Genomic DNA, 24,389 nt, shown 5'->3' with positions numbered 1-24,389 from the left:
GCAGGTGAGTGAAGTCGCGGAAGAAAGGTTCGACTCTTGCCCTTTTAACATTCCAGTGTAGCAAACACACACACACACACGCACACACACACACACACACCCGGTCGGCTCTTCCCACTCCCTGCCACACTGCACCAGCGTCCCTCCCAAAGTCCTGATTCATGAACCGTGCCACCTTTGTCTCATTCTAAACTGTGCAGACTATTTTAATCCTCCCACCCCCATCCCAGATTCCCCCCCTCCCTTTCTCCTCTGGAAAGCTCTGATGTAAGGCGCTCGCTAGGTGGGAGAGCGCTTCTCCCGATCCGCTCCGGTAGGCGAGATTCCGAGAAGCCCCCTCCGCAGGACCTCCGCCTGCGGGGGCCGCTGCCCGGGACCCGGCTGCGGGCGCGGGGGAAGCGTCTCGGTCGCTTTAAGGTGTTGCGCTCTCAGAAGGGCGGGCAGGGAGCCCGGGAGCCGGCGCGGTCCCGGGAGCGGGTGGGGAAGTCCTGCCGCCCTCCCCTGCCTCCCGCTTCCGAGCGTCCCGGGGCCTCGCCGCCCTCCGCCCACCGCGCACGGGCCGGCCATGCGGCTGTGAACCATGTCCTCCTACGCCAAGAACGGGACGGCGAACGGGCCGCGCTCCCCCACCTCGCAGGTACCGCCCCCTCCTCCCCCTCCTCCCCCCTCCTCGCCTGCCCTAGAGCGCCCCGCCTTCGCGCCCGGCGCGCCTGGCCCCCAGTCCTGGGAGTCTGAGGCCCCGCTCCCTCACCCCTCCCCTCGCGTCCCTTCCTCCTCCGCCCCTCCTCTTTCTCCTCCTTCTCGTCCTCCTCCTTCTCACCTCGTCCGGGTCTCTGCGCTCCCGCTCCGGAGCCCGCAGCCTTCCCCAGCCCATGCCGGCGACTCGGACCCCGCACCCTGAGAGTCTTTGTTAATGGATGTGGTGGGTGCTCGCGGGCTGCTCTTCTCGGGCACCTTTTCAGCCGTCGAGGCTTGAGTGGGTGGGTGGGGTGGAGGCTGTATCTGGGGACCGCGGAGGAGACCTGGGTGCGGGCTCTGGGGGACCCCGGGGATCTGGTGTCCGGAGGCTGACTCTAGCCAGGGGTGGTCGCCCGGCTCCACACTGCCGTCCTCACCGGGTTCTTTCTGGCTCCGTGTGTCGAGTCCAGGTGGCCCGAGGCACCACGACCCGGAGGAGCAGGTTGAAAAGATCCGATGGCAGCACCACTTCGACCAGCTTCATCCTCAGACAGGTAGGAGGCGGGCGCAGGGGAGCAGGTTGGGCAGGAAGCCGAGCGCGCGGCGCGGGGTCAGGAAGCCGAGCGCGGCCCCCACGTGCGGGAGCGGCTGGTAACGTCTCCGCGCGTCGCTTTGCGGCCGCGGGCGGGAGCTCCGGCTGGTCCTTCACTCTCTGCCCCGGGTTCCCAAGTCTTCGGGTCCTGGGAAGTTAGTTTGTGGGTGTGGACACAAGCCGGTGGGGACCTAGTTTAGGTCAGGGACGTTGAATTTAAGACTGGAAGCCATTTCTTTTTGCACCTTCGATGCGTGAGGAAGCGTCTTAAAGTCGTGTGACTTGACTTTGAGCGATCAGAGCCTCTGGGGCCGGACAACTGCTGTGATTCGGCTGAGAGAGGGCTCTTCTATTTTGCCGTATTTTGAATACTCTCCTTTGTCATCTCGGAGCTCTGGTCAAATGAAAGACACTTGGAACAGAAAGTTTGGTCTCGCTTTGGGACCTATTTGGTTTGCTCAGTTAGGGAAAGACAGCCGGATCTGGTTTAAATCGAAATAAGCGAAGGCCGGCCCTCAGTTTCTGGGATCTCGGCGGTGCTACACTTAGTGTTTGTTTTCTTAGGGGTTGTTTTCTTCTGCGTGGTTCTAGTGCGTGTTGACCGTGCTAAAAATCGCCGGTTCCGCTGAATGCTGAGGTGCCTTTTACCTTGACACAGGAAATTGCTCCTTAATTTGCTGCAAAGAAACCACCCTTACATAGCTGCTGGGTGCTAGAGAGATCATGCAAAAGGGAATCACCTTGATCTCTCTTTGGAACAGAAACTGTCGAGGTGTGTTAGTTCGGGGTACCCTGGGAGGACTTTGGTCATCGCACCAAGACGTTTTTATCCCAAGGCTCCGCTGTGGGCTGCTGGAGTGACCTTGGGAAATTTTTTTCCCTCTGGGTCACTCAGATCATTGTGTAATGTGTTTTAAACCTATGATGGCAGCTGCAGTGTGTTTCTGTAGTGATCGTCATCAATTTAAACAGATTATCCATGACGAATTGGGTATTAGACTTAGAATTGGACTCAGACCTCTCCTAAAAAGTCCATAGAGCATATTTACATAATATTGATTACATAGGCATGCATTTTCTGCAGAAACAAATTATTCCTACTACTCTTTAATTGAGTGAGTACTAAGCATGTACATTTAAAAAATAAATATATTTTGGATTCTGAATTCATTCGAAAGTGTATTCTATCCTTTTTGCAGTGCTTAGATTATTTACGTATTTAATAAAGCAAAAACATTCTTCATCTTTTACAAAAATTGAGTTAGGTGACTGAAATCTTGTTTATGTTATTTTGTAGGTGCCTATTTTTGGTAGTGTTTTATTATTGCAAATTCTTAGAAATACTAATTATACAGCAGTGTATTCCATGAGCTGTTTGACTAAAACTTTTGAGTTCAGCTACACCATCACTTCACTAATGTTTTATTCTTCCAAGCACAGAGCCATCAATATCCTTTGTAATATTCTTATTCTTTCCTCAGTTTAAATGAATAAGTGAGATAATGCATGTATAAGTTCTTGTTAAGTGTGCTGGTATGTGTTGGCTTAAAAATTTAAAAAGTATTCATGCTAAATAATTTTGAGAGTAATTTAAACCATTGCAGATTTTTGGAACAAATATATTTCATAAGTCTTTCTGAAAATAGGCTAGGATTTGTTGGTGTAATAAGATGGCCTAATTTAAATTCAGAAGCTAGCTGTGATTGTATTATATACACAATCTTAACTAATTTTTCTGCACAAAAATAATACATAATTTTTGTGAGCACTTACAGTTCGGTAAGCATCCTATATATGATCTTGTTTAAATGGCATAATGTAGACTTCGATAATGGCTACAATAAAATAACTGAGGGATTTTTATTTATTTGACAAGAGATGAAAAATGATTCCAAATGTAACTTTAACAGTGTATTTTGAAATTAAATTGAACAGTTTTCACCCAAATGTCAAAAAAGTATTTTTTTAAAAAGCACAACTGTTTATGTTACTACAGACTCATTATTTGTAGAGTGACCAGTGGTTTATTGTTTTCAAATTCTTGATGTATTTCACAATCTGTGTGATGCCTTTGCACATGAAGAAGATAGTGAGGATACCAATAAAAACAGTGCTGCTCATTTCTCTGCTATATCATTTACAGAGATGGGAGGGGGAAGATTTCACTTACTAAAAAAAAAAAAAAAAAAGGATGTGTTGAATCAGATGGGTAAATCTGGGCTGGTGGTAAAGAACAGAGGACAGCTGGCAAACTCATCAAATAGAACAGTGTTTATTCTCTGAGCTGGTAAAAAAATTTCAGTGTTCATGTGTGTGTATGCACAGATGAATATGTGTGCACACATGTACACATGTGAGTTGGCCTGAAAATGAACAGACTGAGACAGAGAGCCTGCCTCTCCCCTGAGGACTGCTCACAAAGTCCCTCTGGCATCTTTGACCTTGTTTCCTGGTCTCCTAGATTGCTGCCCTCCACAATTTAGGAGGGATGGAGGTTTTGGAATGAATCCAGGGAGCAGCTAAATTATTTCTTTGAGGAAAAGTGAGAAGATTAAGTATTTTGCCACTGAAAGGAGAGAGAGCTAGAGGTGACCCAGTAATGATCTTCAAAATGTACACAAAGATGGGACTTCCCTGGCGGTCCAGTGGTTAAGACTCTGTGCCTCCCCTTCAGGGGTCTCAGGTTGATCCTTGGTTGGGGAACTCTGATCCCATATGCTGTGCGGTGCAGCCAAAAAAAAAAAAAAGTACACAGAGACGTTCTTTGGAAATGTGATGGGCTGTTGTCAGTCTTCACTGAGGATGAAACTCAAGAATTGGCTACAATTAGAAAGGAATGATGCTTTTACAGCAAGACTTTCCGAAGAGTGTTGATATCATTGGAATGGCTTTCCAAGTAAGGCTGTAGAATTTTCTCTCAGGAGATTACTTTCGACAGGCTATTTATGAATGGATTGTTTATTCATGTTTAAAATTTTTAGGAAACACATTAAATATTTGCTATGTGCCTAGCACTGCACTAGATATTGTGGAATAGGAATGAAAAGAGGAATGAGACACAGCTTCTGTACCCAAAGGATTTTATGATCTAGTTATGGAGACATAGATGTATACAAATAATACGGTGAAATGGAGCAAGGAATTAGGGTGTCTGCAGAATGCCCATGTGTGCTAAGTATATGAAATACCCATGGGTGGCACTGTGCATACAGTTTGTGTGGTAGAATGCTACAGGTTATTCTCACTGGGGTTACTCCCACTTTTCTCCCCACTGGGGTTCGAAGGAAAATCTGATCAGAGTGAGGTCAGTTTGTTGACCTCTCCTTGTTAAGTCTGCCTTTATGAGAACTGCAGAGTCTTACAAGGCCTGGCTCCTACCAGCTTCCAGCCTCATCTTAAGCCATGATCTCTAAGCTCTGGACACAGATCTTGAACACACCACCCTCCCTCCTGCCATAGGCCCTTTGCACATGCTGAGTTGTCTGTGTGGAGGGCTCTTGCTCTCCCTTCTGCCTAGTTGATTTTTTAATCTTCCTTGAGACCTAAGTTTAGTCTTCACTTCTTTTTCTAACCTCCCTGTTCAGGTTGGTTCCTTAACCCTGTACCTCATCCCAGAGTGCATTGTGCCAGTTCTCAATAGTACCATCACTATTTATTTAACATTGCATTATTTAACATGTAATTAGATTTTTTTGTTAATGTCTGTCTCCCTATCCAGATAACAAGTTCCACTAGGGCAGGGACATGTCTGTATTTGGTCTCCTTTTTGTCCTCAGCACTTAGCATAGTAGATGTTCAGTAAATACTCATTTGATTGAATGAAGGAGTGGATGAATGGAGGACTAGCTTGATATATTTTAGACATGAGGTTCTGCTCCAATATTAAACTCTTTGTTTAATCTGGAGAAATTGCCTCCTAACAAACCTCCCCCAAATTTAGTGACTTAAAGCAACAACATTTTAAAAAATGTCTGTGTACTGAGCAGACACAGTTCTTCTTTGTGTGAGGTTACCTGGGTACTGGGAAGGCTGAAATGTCTAAGACAGCCTCACGCGTGTGGTTGGTGGTTGGTGCTGGCTGCTGGCTGAGAACTCAAGTAAGATTTGGGCAGAGGGCTCACTTTTCCTCTACCTGGGCCTCTCAGCATGGTTGCTTGAGCTTCCTCCCAACATGGTGGCTAGGTACCAAGCAGGACCATCCCAAGAAGCAAAGGCTGAAGCTGCAGACTTTATAAGACCTGGTATCAAAAGCTATATGACATCACTTCTGTTGCAATCTCTAAGTCAAAACAAATCAAAGGGGTAGTCCAGTTTCAAAGGGAGGGGAAATAGACTCTATCTTTTGATGGGGTGTGTCAAGGTCACCTTACAAAGGAGCACATAGAATGGAAGATATTGTTGCAGCCATCTTTGGAACCATCTACCTTAAAGCAAGGTTCCTTCTGTTTTTTTTTAGATTATGCTGATCAGATGATCATTACAATAATTCAATGAACCCACACTGTACGTAGAGATCTAAAGCACATTCAGATACTAAGTTGATACTATAATAAAACAGGTTGGCAAAAATATTCTTTGGGTTCTAATTTGAACACTGGTTATAGACACATTTCTCTGATGAAATGCAGATTCATCAACAGAAGGTATATGCTTTGTGCATAGCTCTAAGAATAATCATACACTTGGAGTCATGCATATATGCAAAATTTATCCATAAGCTTAGAATCACAGAATTATAGAACCGGAAGAGACTGTGGAGGGAAAGTACTTTGATTCCCCATTTTCAGATGAATGAAACACAGACCCAAGGACATAAAGCCCTTACCAAGGTCACATCAATAGATAGTGGCAGAACAGAGACAGGAGACCCCCACTCAGATTCTACAGTTTTTCCACCACAACACACTTCATCCCTGAATAATCAAGACAGGCACACAAACACACATAGATGTGGACACATGAAAGGACTTACTCCTCTTAGAGCCTAGAAATATTCCTAGTTTGTATGGTTACTGTGAAGAGCAAAGCAACCACTGAAGAATCTGTAGTTTTTCCCCAGTTTTATCATGGGATGGAATTTTTGTTTGCATGGTTCATGGTTCATGGAGGTTTGTTTGTTTGTTTACTTACTAACGTACTAGTGATTGTATTGGCCAGTCTAACCAGAAGATGAAACTACTTGAGTTTTTACAGCTGAGGGACTTGAATTATAGAGACATGATTAAACAGGTGAGGGGAGGGCTTAAAAGCTAAACCTAGAGGTTAGCAACAGCAGGAAGCTGCTCTCACCTCTAGGTACAAGGACAAGGGGAGGAGACTGTTACTAGAACCCAGGGGCCAAATCCACCTGGTAGGTGCTGGAACCAGTGGGGTACTGTTTGTAGGAGCAAGAGACACAGAGGAGATGCAGCCTCTGCCAGAGAAGACACTTGAGGTGGAGAAAATGGGGAGAAGTACTCTGGCTTCTCATTTCTTGTGCTCCCCACCCCTGCCTTGCTTCCACTGTCTGACCTGGACACCAGCTGACATGGGAGTCTGGGAAACAACCTGCGGGCCATGGGCCCCCTGAGACAGAAAGCAGAGCAGAAAAAGGAGAGGATGAATCTGAGGAAAACAGGCCAGGACTGGCACAACTATTATTATATTTTAGCTGCCTGGAAGATAATAATGAATCATTTTCATCAGCAAAATTGGAAGCTTTTACTTGCTCTGTAAGTCGACTGTCCTTGCTAAATGATATAATCCAGTGACAGTGAACTTTAAGGAAAAGTTTACACCTATTTCCTTTGTGAATTCTATCCGGAATGCATCTTTCCAAATTGAGATCTGATAGAGCAAAAAAGAACTCTGCCTCTGTGGCAAACTGCTTCGTTCTGGCTCTTGGGCTTGAATAAATGGAACTGAATTTATGAAGCTTCTTTCTGATTGAGAAATCTAATTACTAGGCAGCTAACCAGTTCAGCAGTCGTTTTTGCTTTTCTCCGAGTTTCTGTTCTTGGCGTGCAGAGTTCCCGAAATCTCATTTTTTATAGAATAAAGAACTATTTATCCTTCAGTTTAGGTTGATAAGATGTTATTGAAGCTTACATAAATTCTGATTCAAATTTTAATCCTTCTAGAAAATTATAGGACGCCGCGTGAAAATGAAGCTGAAAATGACCTTGGCTTTGCTGTGGCCCTCTCCCTGTAATTATTCCACGTGCTGCCCCAGACAATGCTGTTATCAAGCAGCAGGGACTGTTTCTTCATCAAGGGAAAAAGCAAGGGCAGAGCTGAAGAGAATGTAGTTTTGTCTGCAAACTACAGTTTGTAGCTAGTTGTAGAAATGAGTCTCTTCGCTCTGGATGAGCCTACTAACTCAGTGGGGTTAGCTGGGCCCAGCAGGTCGAGTTCTAACCCATCTTTTCTGGCTGAGGTTGTGGCGTTGTCCAAACTCATCATTGTCCTCTGAGTCTGGTCCTTCCTTGGCCTCATTTCTGCAGCTCAGATTCAGAAGAAAGCATAAGCCCTAACCAGGGTGAGTGGGTTTGCACCTCACTCAGATTCACTGAAGGCCCCAGGAAATGTCCACAGACTCGTGGGGAGTGGAGCGTGCAGGCCGCATTCCATGTTTGGCCTCTGTAGTGCTTCGGAGAGGAGTGCTTCCTAGAACAGCGCCACCCTCTCTGCTTGCTCGCCCTTTTCAGCCAGAGTGTGTGTGTGTGTGTGTGTGTGTGTGTGTGTGTGTGTGAGAGAGAGAGAGAGAGAGAGAGAGAGAGAGAGAGAGAGAGAAGGACCATCTGAGCCCCTGCCCGGTATAGGCAGAGCCCCTGGATGGTGTTCACTTCCTTTGAGTCCAGGGCGTTGCACCAGTATTTCCCCTGTGGGCTGTGCAGAGCACTTCCTTACCGTCCCCAATCACACATTCTCTTGATAATACCTCTCCAGATTAGAACCCATCAAATTGATAAGTTTCAAGAAGAGCTAGGCTGTTATCTGTAAAGAACCCCAATAAAACCCCATTCTGATTTAAGCAGCCAGTAGGGTCCTGCCTTCACACAGTTACATGTCCTCATTCTCCCTGAGCCAGGAAAACGTAGAGGTAGAACACGCACTCTTTGTTCTAGAAGAGTGTAAGTTATGAACTTGACTACAGAGCGACACGTCAGGCATTTTACATGGATTCAACCATGTGCACGGGGTCAGGGAGGGGGGTAGGGTGAGAACTAGAAGCCTGAACTAATGAAGAGGCTTAATTACAGATTCAATTTTAAGGGAATAGTTTTATTGCTTTCAAGTAACAATAATGACAAGCTGTGTGCTTCGGTAGCCCGCCCTTCAGAAAGCGAGAAGGCTGATGAATTACCAACACCTGGCTTGAATATAGATAGTGATTTGAAATTCCTTGAAGATGGTTTTCATTTTAACTAGAAAAACATGCCCCTCTCTAAACTTTCCTACTTTCTTTGCTATATCCTTTCTTATTACACCCATAAACAGAGCAGAGGTAATTACTTGAATCCGAAAGGATGACATTCAGCATTGTGCTTTATGTACTGAAAGTATAAGTTAGATGGGGCCATAAAACTTGAGGGACATCTGCTGAATCTTTCTGATCATTTTCACTGTAATCATTGGATGACAAAGTGTGCCTATTTTATTTCTCATTTTATGTTCTTTTCTGTTGGTGGAGGTATCTTTCTCCAGGGCTGCAATTTAAATTGCTGGAGCAGAAGTCTTTGTTTTGAGAGGAAATATTTTGTAAACAAACTTGAAAAGAATCTGCATTTTTTTCAGGTTGTTAGAATCACTAGAAATGGTAAACTTTTGTAGTGCTCACTGTGTCTGAATGTTATGATATTATTTTTTAACTCCTTAGGACATTTTTTTTTTCAATTTCTTTTTTGATGCAGGAAAGACCAACGGTAATGGAAATGCATAATAACTCATGTAGATGAATTTATCGTCCTGGCCCACTTCCTTCTTCAGTGGCCTAGTGCTAGGGTAACAGCTCAAAGGCTGATTACGTTTCCAAATCAAACAAGTAGATAAAATCCTCACTGTTAATGTTGGAGTGCTTTATGGTCACAGCTTTCTTATTTGGCCTCTTTGTGTGTGTGAGTGGAACAGAAATGAGGAAGTCATTCTTTCAGGATTTCAGAGGCTGTATTCTGTTATCACCATAATCTAATTTTCAAACATTTTCATCACCCCCAAAAAAAACCTTGTAACCATTAGCTGTCATTCCCCGACCTCCTCCCCACCCCCAGCCCTAGGCAACCACTGATCTACTCTGTGTGTCTATAGATTTGCCTGTTCTGGACATTTCATTCCAAAATTACATTCATGTAACTGGAATCATACAATAATATGTGATCTTTTGTGACTGGTTTTGGATTATTTCATTAGCATATTCTCTACACCAGTCTGAAGGTTTCCAGTCGTAGCCCCTGGTCTAAATGCAAATGTTGGCCTGCCTGTGGAAAGAGACTTTTCTTAAGCCTAGATCCAGACAGCACTTCAAGTCATGGTGTTGAATTGGGTGGATCGTATTTGTATTTATTTTGGAATTGCAGTGTCAGGTCATAAAGCTGAATTTGGGGGGGAGGGGTAAAACTATTTGACCTGCATGGAAATCAAATACCTGCCCTTGACCTCCTTGTCATCAAGACTGAACAAAACTGAGTGACTCATCTATAGAAGGGATTTATGAAATAGGATGAGATCGACAGGATTAAAGAAAAATGTCAGGATTAAAGAAAAGTGATCAATGCCATCATTTTCAATAATTTTTAGTGATAGAAATGTCTTGGGTACTTACAATTCAAATTAGTTCTTTTATTTTATCTAGATGTTTGTAATAACTCAGCTTTGGTAATTATATTTCTTCCTTGAGAGATACAATTAAGGAGAAAGCAGAGTGCTTGAGTCCCAAGCTAAGTACAATATTTATGAGAATTATTGGGTGTATAAAACTGTACTTTCTATGTGGCAGGTGCTGCTCAATTATATTTGAGCACTTCCCTGGGGGACAAAAGTCAATTATCAACATAGTCGTGTGGGAGAGAAATAGGTCAGCTGCAAACATTCTCTGCTAATTTCAGAAAGCTTGAGGGGTGATTTCTTTTGGGGGATTTTTTTTTTATTATTCCTTTGGTTGTTGTAGGAAGACCTTCTGATTAGGGAAGGCTCAGTTTTTCATTTGGGTGTCTTATTCAGTTACTTTACTGTGAATATTTCTTTTGATCATGTAAAATGAAAATTAAACAAAATAGTATCTTTTAAAAAACTGTCAAATCTACATTGTAAGAATAATGTGTACCATGGGTATTATTATTACTGTTTCTTATACATTAGTAGAGATGCTCAGGCTTTAAACTCACCTGGTAAAATGCAAATTTCATATTTGCAAGTATTTCGTTTAATAGTTCTGTTACATGGGAAGCGTAAGAAGTGTTAATTTTTAAAAAAGGAAGGATACTGGTGTTTTTTAAATGCATAATTCAGTGACATTAAGTCCATTCGCTGGTGTCATTTTTATTTCATTTTACTTTATTTTTTTATAAATTTATTTTATTTATTTATTTATTGGCTGCGTTGGGTCTTCATTGCTTTGTGCAGGTTTTCTCTAGTTGCAGCGAGCAAGGGCTGCTCCTCATTGCGGTGCATGGGCTTCTCATCGCGGAGGCTTCTCTTGTTGGGGAGCACGGGCTCTAGGCGTGAGGGCTTCAGTAGTTGTGGCGCACGGGCTTAGTTGCTCTGCGGCATGTGGGATCTTCCCGGACGAGGGCTTGAACCCGTGTCCCCTGCATCGGCAGGCAGATTCTTAACCACTGCGCCACCAGGGAAGTCCTGCTGTCATTTAAAAAATGAGTGTGGCAGGTTATTTAAAAAGTGCAGACCAGGCAAAACTTAAATATATCCTACTTCAAAATACACTAAAAATGTCCGCCATTGTCCAGGCCCCCAAACACAGCTGTGACCTTGTTTGAAGCCACAACAACAGCAGCAGGAAACCGGCCACGGTGCCGTGGGGACTGCAGTTGGGCAGAACCAGGAGGTACTGTGCATGCCCAGCCAACCCCCAGGCTGGGTGTGGAGAGGTGGATGGGAGTAGATTGGGGCCCTGCCCCAGAACACCTGTTTTCTTCTTCCTCCACTGTCTGAAATCCGAACAGTTTCTAGATGATTTGGGTTAACGAGCAGCCTATTTTAAAACTGTGAACGTTCCGGGGAGTCTTAAGGGGCTCTCGTCATTCATCTGTGATCGTGGTTTGACTTACTGCCTGCAGGTAAGCTCATTTCACTCTTGTCCCCAAGCCCACCTCAACAAGGCGGACGGCTCCCAACAAAGACCCCAGTCTCCCTGGGTCTCTTTGTCCTTTCACACCTGTGTTCTCCCCTTACTTTCCCTTACTTTCCCCCCTGACCCGCCCCTGCTACAAGCACACCTGCCCAGATGCAGACTCAACCCCTGCTCTCTTCCCTCACCCCCTCAGTCGTGCCATTCCTTTCTCCTTGAAGAAGGTCTCACCATTTTCACTTGATCTTTCCATCTGTTAAACCCTTCTAGAACCTTCTCCTCCATGAAGTTCTGTGATACGGCTCCAGGTCTCCTTCTCTGGCACTCCCTGACATTCTGTTTTGACCGTTCCCTATTAAATTCTCCTTTGTGTAACCTGAAGGACCCCGTGCCCCACCAGCCTGTGGGTCTATGTGGCCATTGTCACTAACTAATCACGTGGCGCAAGAGGAAGGAGGAGCAGCTTGGAAAGGAAGTCTTGATGTAGAGACACTGATAATGTCCATTTTGCTTGTTCACCTCTCCTAGCTGTAGACAGAGGACTGCAACGCCTTGTCTCCTAATAGCCTGCCCATTGTCTCTGAGTCAAGGGGGTGATCACAACTCTGTCCCTCGTTGAGCTCGGCTGCCACAAGCCTTTGAAGGAGGTTATTCCCGCTGCAGTTGCTCTGCTTCATCTGTGAGGACACTGCTTCCTTCTTACTAAGATGCTGCTTCTCAGGCAAAATCTCCAAGGTGACAGACAGCACTATACTCTTCAGCCTCTCTGGACAAGTTGTGTTCCAGACTTCCTCAACTCTGGGTCACACTCTGAACCCTGGGCCCTCGAGTGGCACTTGCTGTGCCCTGCATCTCACATGTCCCCTTGTAAAGCCAGCTTCTGTGCTTTCAGCCCGCATCTCACTGTAGGGTTACACTAGGAAACAGACGTCATTCTGCCTCTGCCCCAGGACTGTACACAAAACTTGCTTCGAACAGCGACTCTCCCACCCATGCGTACATGTTGACCTGTACAGTCTGATGTAGCCAGAGCCAAACTTTGAATCCTCTATTAGTCTCATTGATAATATACTAATAGTAATTTATGTATTTTTTCTTTATTTTTGTTTTATGAATTTGAATGAGGGTGCGAATAGAAAAAATAAGAGGAAAGAGGAAGGTAATATTGGGGCCTGAAGCACTTTGGGAGTTAGTGCAGGCCTGGGTTGGATATCAGAATGGAGACCTTGGGACAGAAGGAGGGCACTGGGTGCCTGGAGAGAAAAACAGTGGCTGGTGGGAGATGGTTTCAGAAAGGGAAGTGAATGAGGAACACACTTTGTTTATTTCAAACTTTGTTCTGGAACTGTATCTGTTGGGAATCTTTCAGTTGCAAATAAACTCAATGCAATTGGCTAAGGCAAAGTAGAGAATTACTGGCTTATGCTAGTGAAAAGTTCAGGAGTACGTCTGGCTAGCTTCAGGTATGGCTTGTTCCAGTTCATGACTTCATCAGGGCTTCTGTTCCCTTTCTCTGCAGTTCTTCCAGTACTGCATGCTCTTCTGTGCTCAGTTCTGTGTGCTGGCTCAGGCCTCGGTTTGGCATTTGTCATGGTGGCAGCAGTGGCCACAGTGGCTCAGGGTCTCCCATTCACCCACTCCCCTGTTCAGAGGAAGAGCTAGCTCTCTTATGGTAGCTCCAGCAAAAAAGAAAAGAAGGTTTTGTTTGTTTGTTTTCAGAGGTACCACCCTCCCTCTGAAACAACACAATATACACACACACATACACACACATATACTTCTTGAATCTTATTGGCCTGAAATGGCTCGTGAACCAGTACTGTGGCCACGGGACTGCCTGAAGCCAGTGGTTGGCCACTCCCGGAGATGAGATTGGGGTCAGCCCCACTAAGGCTGAGAATGGGGAGGACCAGTTCCCTAAGGGAATTTGGGAGCTAGGGGTAGACGGAGGGGAAAATGGATGTTGCAGAAGCAATTAATCAGACGTTTACTCAAGGAAGGACCCTCAGGTGGACCCAGGCAAGATGGTGGGGTTCCTTCCTTCTCTTCCTTCTTGTATTATGTTTCATCCACTTCATGGGTTAAATAAGAATTTTTTAAAAATTGTGTTAAATACATATAACATAAAATTGACCATCGTAACCATTTTTCAGTGTACAGTTCAGTGATGTTAAGTACATTCTCACTGTTGTATTATCATCATCACCACCCATCCTAATTATAATTTTGTAGGGAGTCTAACGTTCTGTTGTAACATTGTTTCTTAATGAGAAAATATGTACCAAATTTCAAATAACTGACTAAACAATGAATTTATGGGACACCACCCAAGTATTAATACAGAAGTGGCTACCTGAATTAATATTTCTCAAGGGCCTCTGTTTTCCTGTCTGCAAAATGGGGGTTTGAGTGGTGTGGACTAGATGACCTCTGAGGTTCCTTCAGTCTCTAGTATTATAGAGCTTCACGTCTGTGTCTACAGATGTGTGTGGTCAGTTCATACATCTTGGTAGAAGACACTATATTCTGTAGTTTTTGAGGAAGTCCAGTGACACTTAGCCGCTGAGATGAACTCATAAAACATAGGGTCATTCAATATCAAATATTGTTGAAAGTATTAGATGAAGGCATTCTTTGTAGAATGTAGCAAAGAGATGATGCGGAAAGGTTTACAAGAGGAAAGATAATTTTGGATAGAGCTGGAATTTATAACTCTTTCAGGCATGTGCATACAGCCTGAAAGGATCTGCAAAGAATAGAGTGGGTTGTCAAGAATGAGATATTTGTGAAATGTGGTGAGATGGTTCTCAGATGTGCATCCTGGAAGCTATTAAGAGGAAGTCAGCTGAGAAGTAGTGTAGCTCCTGCTATTATGATGATTACAGCCACCAGGAAGAGCAGTAGCTAATGGGGCTCAAATCTATAATAAAGAATAACAAAAGTTGCCACATGGAAACTTTGCTGAAGGTGAGTGGAACCACAAGATTGATTCTTATCATTTGAAAACACTGCATTAGGAGCTTTCAGTACTGACCTTCCTGCGTATCCCTAGTTTCATAGGGGCAGGATATTTAGCATTTGTAGTTCAGCATGGCTCCCCATATTCCAATAAATGAGGCAGGAATTTCTGTTTTTAAGTGACATTAACTATTTAATAAGTAGACTTTGGTGGATATTTTTATAGAACTTCGTGTGTTCAAGTTGCCAGGGTAAGCTGGTGCGCTTGATTGTTTTCCTTCTCATTCCTCTTCCAGTCAGTGGCACATGCTCCTTATTTATTATTTAAAAAATATGTTTACATCCTGGCTTGTTCTGGAAACGACTTAAGTTAGCTTGTATGATATCACAACTGAAGAAAATGAACTAAGGCGAAAATAAGGCTAAGATGGTGCGCCAGGAAAATCCGAGTCACTTGTTAGTTGGGGGCCTCCAGTTTGACTCTGAACTTTCTAGGACCTTCCCAGAGAGGAAAGCAAGGTCATTTACAGGATTTAGGATGTCCAAGGGTAAAAGTACACTTGTGGTTTAGGAGAAGCACAAATACCTCCCGCTCTGAGACGAGAGAGAAGTTTCTCATAGAGTTGAGAGTGTGTAAGATAGTAAATTAAACCCTGATGTGACACCTTATCATTATTCTGGAGTTGTTTTTTTACTAACATCATTTACTATACAGATAATGTCCCTCATCGTGCTGGAGTATAGTTCAATAAAAGCAATTATCTGGGAGCCGCTGCTATATCATTCACAGATGTCTGTAATTCTCAACCTTGGCTGCATGTTAGAATCACCAGGGAAGTATATAAAAATCCCCATGCCAGGCTGCACTCCAGCCTCATTAAATCAGGATTTCTGGATGTAGAACTCAGGCATCATCAGTATTTTTCAAATCACTTCACATGGTGGATGTGCTTTTCTGGACTCATGTAATCCAGGTAAGGTTTTTTTTTTTTTTTTAACATCTTTATTGGAGTATAATTGCTTCACAATGTCGTGTTAGTTTCTGCTCTATGACAAAGTTAATCAGCTATATGTATACATATATCCCCATATCCCCTCCCTTTTGCGCCTCCCTCCCAACCCTCTTGGTGGTCACAAAGCACCGAGCTGATCTCCCCATGCGATGCAGCTGCTTCACACTAGCTATCTACTTTACATTTGGTAGTGTATATATGTCAATGCCACTCTCTCACGTAGTCCCAGCTTACCTTTCCCCCGCCCTGTCCTCAAGTCCATTCTCCACGTCTGTGTCTTTATTCCTGTCCTGCCCCTAGGTTCATCAGAACCACTTTTTTTTTTTTTAGATTCCATACATATGTGTTAGCATATGGTATTTATTTTTCTCTTTCTGACTTATTTTACTCTATATGACAGACTCTAGGTCCATCCACCTCACTACAAATAACTCAATTTTGTTTCTTTTTATGGCTGAGTAATATTCCATTGTAGATATGTGCCACATCTTCTTTATCCATTCATCTGTCGATGGACACTTAGGTTGCTTCCATGTCCTGGCTATTGTAAATAGTGCTGCAGTGAACATTGTGGTTCATGACTCTTTTTGAATTATGGTTTTCTCAGGGTATATGCCCAGTAGTGGGATTGCTGGGTCATATGGTAGTTCTATTTTTAGTTTTCTAAGGAACCTCCATACTATTCTCCATAGTGGTTGTATCAGTTTACATTCCCACCAACAGTGCAAGAGGATTCCCTTTTCTCCACACCCTCTCCAGCATTTATTGTTTGTAGATGTTTTTGATGATGGCCATTCTGACTGGTGTGAGGTGATACCTTATTGTAGTTTTGATTTGCATTTCTCTAATGATTAGTGATGTTGAGCATCCTTTCATGTGTTTGTTGGCCATCTGTATATCTTGTTTGGACAAATGTCTATTTAGAGCTTCTGCCCATTTTTGGATTAAGTTGTTTGTTTTTTTGATATTGAGCTGCATGAGCTGCTTGTATATTTTGGAGATTAATCCTTTGTCAGTTGCTTTGTTTGCAAGTATTTTCTCCCATTCTGAGGGTTGCCTTTTCATCTTGTTTATGGTTTCCTTTGCTGTGCAAAAGCTTTTAAGTTTCATTAGGTCCCATTTGTTTATTTTTGTTTTTATTTCCATTTCTCTAGGAGGTGGGTTAAAAAGGATCTTGCTGTGATTTATGTCATAGAGTGTTCTGCCCATGTTTTCCTCTAAGAGTTTTATAGTGTCTGACTATACTACCCAAAGCAATCTACAGATTCAATGCAATCAAATCCTTTCATTTCCATTTGCATGGAATATCTTTTTCCATCCCCTCACTTTCAGTCTGTATGTGTCCCTAGGTCTGAAGTGGGTCTCTTGTAGACAGCATATATATGGGTCTTGTTTTTGTATCCATTCAGCCAGTCTATGTCTGTTGGTTGGAGCATTTAATCCATTTACATTTTTTATTTTTATTTTTAATTTTTTTTAATTTTTTAATTTTAAAATTTTTTTTTAAAGTTTACATCTTTCTTTTTTTTTAATTTTATTTATTTATTTATTTATTTTTGGCTGTGTTGGGTCTTCGTTTCTGTGCGAGGGCTTTCTCTAGTTGTGGCGAGCGGGGCCCACTCTTCATCGTGGTGCACGGGCCTCTCACTATCGCGGCCTCTCTTGCTGCGGAGCACAGGCTCCAGACGCGCAGGCTCAGTAGTTGTGGCTCAGGGGCCTATTTGCTCTGCAGCATGTGGGATCTTCCCAGACCAGGGCTCGAACCCGTGTCCCCTGCATTAGCAGGCAGATTCTCAACCACTGCGCCACCAGGGAAGCCCAATCCATTTACATTTAAGGTAATTATCGATAATGTATGTTCCTATTACCATTTTCTTAATTGTTTTGGGTTTGTTTTTGTAGGTCTTTTTCTTCTCTTGTGTTTCCTGCCTAGAGAAATTCCTTTAGCATTTGTTGTAAAGCTGGTTTGGTGGTGCTGAATTCTCTTAACTTTTGCTTGTCTGTAAAGGTTTTAATTTCTCCATCAAATCTGGATGAGATCCTTGCTGGGTAGAGTAATCTTGGTTGTAGTTTTTTCCCTTTCATCCCTTTAAATATGTCCTGCCACACCCTTCTGGCTTGCAGAGTTTCTGCTGAAAGATCAGCTGTTAACCTTATCGGGATTCCCTTATATGTTATTTGTTGCCTTTCCCTTGCTGCTTTTAATAATTTTTTTTGTATTTAATTTTTGATAGTTTGATTAATATGTGTCTTGGCATGTTTCCCCTTTGATTTATCCTGTATGGGACTCTCTGCACTTCCTGGACTTGATTGACTATTTCCTTTCTCATGTTAGGGAAGTTTTCAACTATAATCTCTTCAAATATTGTCTCAGACCCTTTCTTTTTCTCTTCTTCTTCTGGGACCCCTATAATTTGAATGTTGGTGTATTTAATGTTGTTCCAGAGGTCTCTGAGACTGTCCTCAATTCTCTTCATTCTTTCTTCTTTATTCTGCTCTGTGGTAGTTATTTCCACTATTTTATCTTCCTGGTCACTTATCCGTTCTTCTGCCTCAGTTATTCTGCTATTGATTCCTTCTAGAGAATTTTAAATTTCATTTATTGTGTTGTTCATCTTTGTTTGTTTGCTCTTTAGTTCTTCTAGGTCCTTGTTAAACATTTCTTGTATTTTCTCCATTCTATTTCCAAGATTTTGGATCATCTTTACTATCATTACTCTGAATTCTTTTCGGGTAGACTGCCTATTTCCTCTTCATTTGTTTGGTCTGGTGGGTTTTTACCTTGCTCTTTCATCTGCTGTGTGTTTCTCTGTCTTCCCATTTTGCTTAACTTACTGTGTTTGGGGTCTCCTTTTCACAGGCTGCAGGTTCATAGTTCCCATTGTTTTTGGTGTCTGCCCCCAGTGGGTAAGGTTGGTTCAGTGGCTTGTGTAGGCTTCCTGGTGGAGGGGTCTGGTGCCTGTGTTCTGATAGGTGGGGCTGGATCTTGTCTTTCTGGTGGGTAGGGCTGCGTCCGGTGGTGTGTTTTGGGGTGTCAGTGAACTTAGTATGATTTTAGGCAGCCTCTCTGCTAATGGGTGGGGTTGTGTTCCTGTCTTGCTAATTGTTTGGCATGGGACATCGAACACTGGAGCTTGCTGGCCATTGGGTGGAGCTGTGTCTTAGCATTGAGACAGAGATCTCTGGGAGAGCTCTCACCGATTGATATTACGTGGGGCTGGGAGGTCTCTGGTGGTCCAATGTCCTGAACTCGGCTCTCCCACCTCAGACACTCAGACCTGACACTCGGCCGGGGCACCAAGACCCTGTCAGCCACACGGTGATCATGAAATTGGAGGTAGCAAAAATGTATATATGCAAGTCACTCCTCTTTTGGCTGATGATACTCTCTCCAATGGCTGTGATTTGTAGTTGGAAAGCCAAAACATTCAGCTACAGTCATGATCACAGATGCCTAGTTCTTCCAAATGAAATGAAATGCGTGAGTCAGAACCAGGCTGCTAGTATTGGAGGGTCTCCTGCAGAGGCGGGGGGCAGCTGTGGCTCACTGCAGGGACAAGGACACTGGCAGCAGAAGTTCTGGAAAGTACTCCTTGGCGTGAGCCCTCCCCAGGTAAGGTTTTAAAGCAGCTATTTTCAACCAGAATGTATTAGTCAGGATAGGTTAGGTGATGCTGCAGTAATAAAACTTTCCTCAAACAACAACTACAACAGCAAAGGCTTATTCCACACTCACCCTCCATCTATCTCCTGGGTTAGCTGAGAGTTTGTTCACTGTTGTTCTCACTCCAGTGGAGCAGCCACTATCTGGAACGTTTCTGTTTCCTGCAGAAGAGGGAATGAGACACATGGTGGATCATATTCTGGCTGTTGAAGCTCTGCCTGGGTGTAGCTAAACTGCTGCAACACTGTAGTCAAAAGGTATCGTATGTATTTGTTTGTCACTTAAGAGTCCAGAGGTTGGTGGGCAGTTCAGAGTGGGTAGAGGGCTCTATTCTAAGAGATCAGTGGTCCGAGCACCCAGGCTGGTGGGTCGGCTCTGCCATTCTCAGCATGTAGATTTCATCTTTGGGTCTAACGTGGCTGCTACCATTGTCACCATGTCCTAGGCAGCTCAAAATGAAGAGATTAAGTAGCTTCATTTTCAAGGGAATGACGTAGAAGTTAAACATATTTCTTCTGCTCACAGCCCATTGGCCTGAACTTTGTTGTGAGGCCGCGTCTAGCTTCAAAGGAGGCTGAGAAATGTGATCTTTAGCTGAGTAGCCATGTGAAGGCTAAAAATTGCGACAGCTCTATTTCTGGAAGGATAGAGAGAAAGGATATTGGGGCCAGTTAGACAGACTCTGCCTTATCACAATAGTGGCTTTCCAAGTTTGGCTTTACCATAAAAACCCTTTTTCCAAATGAAATTGCTGATGTCGTTCTTGGCAATCAACATATTTGGAGATGCTTTGATTGATGGGGTGGCCTATATCTGGACCACTCTCCCATTATACTCCTCATGCTCTCTGCAGCAGTTCTAGTGACATCTAAGAGGATCCATAAAAATCACTGGTGTAGATGAACTGATGCATATGCTGTAGACCATCCTCCCAAAATATTCTTCCAGTCACTTCTATCTCAGAAGTCCTCTCAAGTCCATCCGCTTCTCTCTGCATCTCTCCTGCCACCACCCTAGTTCCTAGTTTGAGCCAGCATCATCTCGTCTGGTCTACTGAATCTCCCTGCTTCCTTTCACCACCAGATCCATTCTCCACACAACTTCCGGAGTTATCTTTTTAAAAAGGAAATCAGAACATGTCATTCCCCGGTTTTAAGCCCTCCAGTGGATTCCAGTTGTGTTAAAATATAATCTGAATTCCTTATTGTGGTCTGCAAGGCTCTGTAATAATCTGACTCCTGACAAACTCTCCTTATTTCATCTTCAACTCTCCTGCTTGCTACTCTGCCCTCCCACCCCCTCCCCCATCCCTGGCCTGCTTTGTGTACTTTGAATAAGCCAGGATTAATCCTGTCTCTGGGCCTTTGCACTTCTGCTCTCTTGCCCTGGAGTGCTCCTTCCTCAGCTCTTTTACACGGCTGGCTCCTTCTCATTCTTCTCATCTCAGCTCAAACATCACTTTCTTAGAGAGACCTCCTCTGGATGCCTGTCTGAGGCAGCCCCCCTCACCCCTCCTTCCATGCTTTCTTGCTGTCACTTTCCGTCACGATCAGAAATCACCTTTTTAATGTCGTTTTCTTTTTCCTTATTTGTTCCTATCAATCCTCACTGGAATGTAAGCTTCAGAAAGGCAGGGAACTGGCATATCCTTGTCATTGCACATTCCCATGAACAGAAGAGGCATCTGGCACATAATAAGTGTTTAATAAACACTGACTGGTGAGTGAATAGAATGACAGTGATTTTGAGGTTCAGTAGCTGGGCAAGAATCTGGGTAGGACTGAGTCTTTGTTGTCAGTTAAGGGAGAAATGGTGCCAAAGATAGACTTGATGTCTATCTTACAGACCTCAAGAACTGAGGTCTGTAAGAAGAACATGTTCCTGAAAAAGAAGGCTTAGAGGTGGTCCAGGGGCCAAAGGTCTTCTCAGAAAGTAGTTTGGAATTTACTCAAAAACACACAATTGGATGTTTGTGGACCCGTGGTTTCAAGCCCAAAGACAGAGCTGCAGTGTTTTTTGCTTGGAAAAAAAGCAGTTGTGGTCACATGCCACCTTGGCCCCTACCATGGCATACCTAGCTTTGAGAAATTTCCTTCCTAATCTACTTTCCAAAAAAGCCTCATGACAAAATGTATATCCCAAGCACTGAATTGCATGGCTTGGTATCAGGGATGTTAGCTGCAATTTGGTGACGTGCAGGTTAGCAATCGCTTTACTTGCTTGTTTCATTTGGATGCTCCATCCTGGATTTGCTTCGGGACAGTGTCTGCCTGAATAGAGGGCATCTAAAGAAGCCCCTTGGTCAGTCCCAACTGACTAGCACTGGACCTCAGCTCTTAATCTCCTTGTGGCTGATGCCTTGGTCCGGTGCCCGCTATTGGATGCCTGAGTTCCTGCAGACCAGATCCTTTCGTCCCAGACTTCCTTGGGAGGCAACAGGATGTGTTGGACTCTGGATTTTGAGCCAGAGTTAGGAAAGGCTGAGACAGGTGTCTGTGTGTAAGGCTCGGTGGGTGTAGAGAGACAAGCTGGCAGTTTGACCAGACCTGAGGCGAGGCCCTCAGTCAGACCAGAGGTCAAATGTGGGAACGTCAGCAGAGCCAGCGGGAGCGAAGGCAGCACAGCGTGTGTCCTTCACATCTGCTGGCGCTCCACCTGGAATGCACTCCCCTCCACTGCTTTTTCTGGTGAACTCCTACTCCTTTTCTTCCTGATTGCATAAATGTCACATCCTCTGTAAAGTCTTCTCTAACCACCCCCCGCCCCCTCCCGGGCAGAATTAGTTTCTTCTTCCCTTAGTACAGTCGAAACACTTCTCACATTGTTTTGAAATATGTTTACGGGCCTCTCCCACTGCCAGTGAGCCCCTCGAGGACGTGGCTGTGTCTTAATTTTCTTTAGAGAGGCGACACAGCAGAGCTGTTCATCGAACCAGCTGCGGAAGCAGGTGGGCTGGAGTGTGAGGTCAGGCTCCATCGCTTTTTACTTGTGTGACCTTGGGCAAGTACTACTGTCCCCGAGGTTCATTTTCCTCACTCGTAAAATAGGGGTAGCCATGCCTGCCTCCTCGAGTTTGTGAGAATTTTGAGAAGTGAGCTAATATATGTCTATCCTGGATGAAAATTATTATTATTATTTTTATTATTTTTTTTTTAATGGGAGAAAAAGAAACAAATTTTAATTTGTGTGTTCTGGAGGTCTCATAGATACAGGACCTAAGAAGTGGCTGAAACAGGCAGCTTTTATACTTTTTAGACAAAGAAACTATAAATTTGTGGGGAATTGACAGAACAAAGAAAGTTGGGCTTTGGGTGCTTCATTAGTGAAGAATCTAAACAGCAGCCTTGTGGTGTTAAAGAAATAACAAGGTTCGTTTATATAGGCTTCTTGGCCCTGAGTTCCCCATCTCTGGCGACAGGGGTGTCCTTCTACCTCCAGATGCAGGTGGGCACCTTTCACAGGGGAGACTTATTTCCTGCCTTCAGGGAGACAGAGAGGAGGGTCAGAGTGTCCCTCTACATCAGCTCTTTCTTAAGTTTCTTAAGTAACTTTAATCATCCTGGATGAAAATGATTAAACCACACCTACTGTAGCTGTTCTGCTTTGTAAGCTGGGTAGTGGCCATCGTTTGTACCAGTACTGCCACCTTCCACTTTCAGGGACTGGTGGGGAAGGTTGACATTTCAAAGCCTCTGCCAGCTCCTCTGTGCTTGTGAAGGGGACATCCTAAAGGGATGATGGTCATATTGGCGACGTGGCTGGTGGTAGTTACGGTGGTTGTGGTGATATTAGTGGTAATGGTGGTGTTGGGAGTGAGGGTGAGGGTGGTGGTGGTGAAGGTGGTTGGTAGTGTGATGGTGATGATTGTAGGATGGTGATGGTGCTGATGGGAAGGGTTGGGTGGAGGTGGAGGTGACGGTAGTGGTGGTGGTGGTGATGGTGATGGAGGTGCTAATGGGGGTGGGGGTGATGTTGGTAATGGCGATGGCGATGGTGATGGTGAGGATGGGGCCTGTGATGATAGTTGTGGTGGAGCTGATGATGGTAGAGTTGGTGGCTCTGAAGGTTTGGGGAACAAGCTAGTTACTTTCTTTTTTTAAAATTTATTTTATTGACATATAGTTGATTTACAATGTTGTGTTAGTTTCTGTTGTACAGAAAATGATTCAGTTATACATATGTATACATTCTTTTTCATATTCTTTTCCATTATGATTTATTACAGAACACTGGATATAGTTCCCTGTGCTATGCAGTAGGACCTTGTTGTTTATCCATTCTATATATAGTAGTTTGCATCTGCTGACCACCCCAAACTCCCAGTCCGTCCCTCCCCCACCCCTCTCCGCCTTGGGAAGCTAGTTTCTGGCACTTACTCCAGGATCCTCACTTCTGTTGCTCGGCCTGCTAGTTGATACTCATGGCCTCCAGCTCCTGGAGTGATAGCCACATGGCTTTGTTTTCTCTTGTCCTCTGCCTGCCTACCTGCCTTATTCTGAACTCAGTCCCCTCCACATGGGCTTCCCTGGGGCTCTTCACCTGGCTCCCAGCCCTGGACTCTATTTGGACACTAGCTTTGGTGGCAGATTCCCAGATCTAGCATAGACTCCTATCCCACCCGTCCCCATGCTCTACTGTATAAAGCCGTGCCTCTTCTGGTCCTAGATCCCTGCCCTTCACCCTGGAGCCAGGGACACGGCCCCAGTACACTAGTCCTTTGAGTTGCTTGTCAGAGTGAGAGATTTTAGTGCTAGAGGACCACGTTTCTTATTGAAGGGGATGCCCCAAGTTCTGAGAGCCCCCCCCCCTTGAAGAACATAGCTGGCAATGGAGAATGGATTTCCTTTTAATCAATGACAGCAGATTGACCAGTCTGCCCACAATTTTCTATTTTATTCTGTTCTCAAAAATCTATCTTTAATTATTTTCACAGACAGTTTTTATTATCCTGCATTGTGTTCCAATCTCTTAATGTTATTTAACCTGTTTTTAAAATTTATATATTTAGCAATTCATTTGTTTACATTTCTGTCTCTGCTTGTTCAAAATTCATAATTCCATCTTCTATGCCAGACGTGATGATGGCACTAGAGTCTGGGGGTGGTGCCTAAATTCTTGTGGAAACATAGTGAAAACATGATGGCCCGCTTACTATGCAGAGGAAACTGCGTTGAGCTGAAATGGGCAGGACACTTCCAGGTG

General features: G+C 44.1%; 1 protein-coding gene across 1 annotated transcript in view; it reads left to right on the top strand.

Annotated features, from left to right (window-relative positions):
- Positions 1 to 801: 801 nt before the first annotated feature.
- Positions 802 to 24,389, top strand: part of CACNB4 (calcium voltage-gated channel auxiliary subunit beta 4) — a 255,237-nt gene continuing 231,649 nt past the window's right edge. The window contains exons 1-2 of the mRNA XM_007183074.3: positions 802 to 922; positions 1,149 to 1,232. Of these exons, the coding sequence (XP_007183136.2) occupies positions 914 to 922; positions 1,149 to 1,232 (93 nt within the window). The 5' untranslated portion in view covers positions 802 to 913. The remainder of the gene's footprint in view (positions 923 to 1,148; positions 1,233 to 24,389) is intronic.

Source organism: Balaenoptera acutorostrata, chromosome 8 (genome assembly GCF_949987535.1).
Source record: "Balaenoptera acutorostrata chromosome 8, mBalAcu1.1, whole genome shotgun sequence".
Lineage (NCBI taxonomy): Eukaryota > Metazoa > Chordata > Mammalia > Artiodactyla > Balaenopteridae > Balaenoptera > Balaenoptera acutorostrata.
Note: the sequence above shows the minus strand (reverse complement) of the source record. Positions and strands in the feature narration are given on the sequence as shown.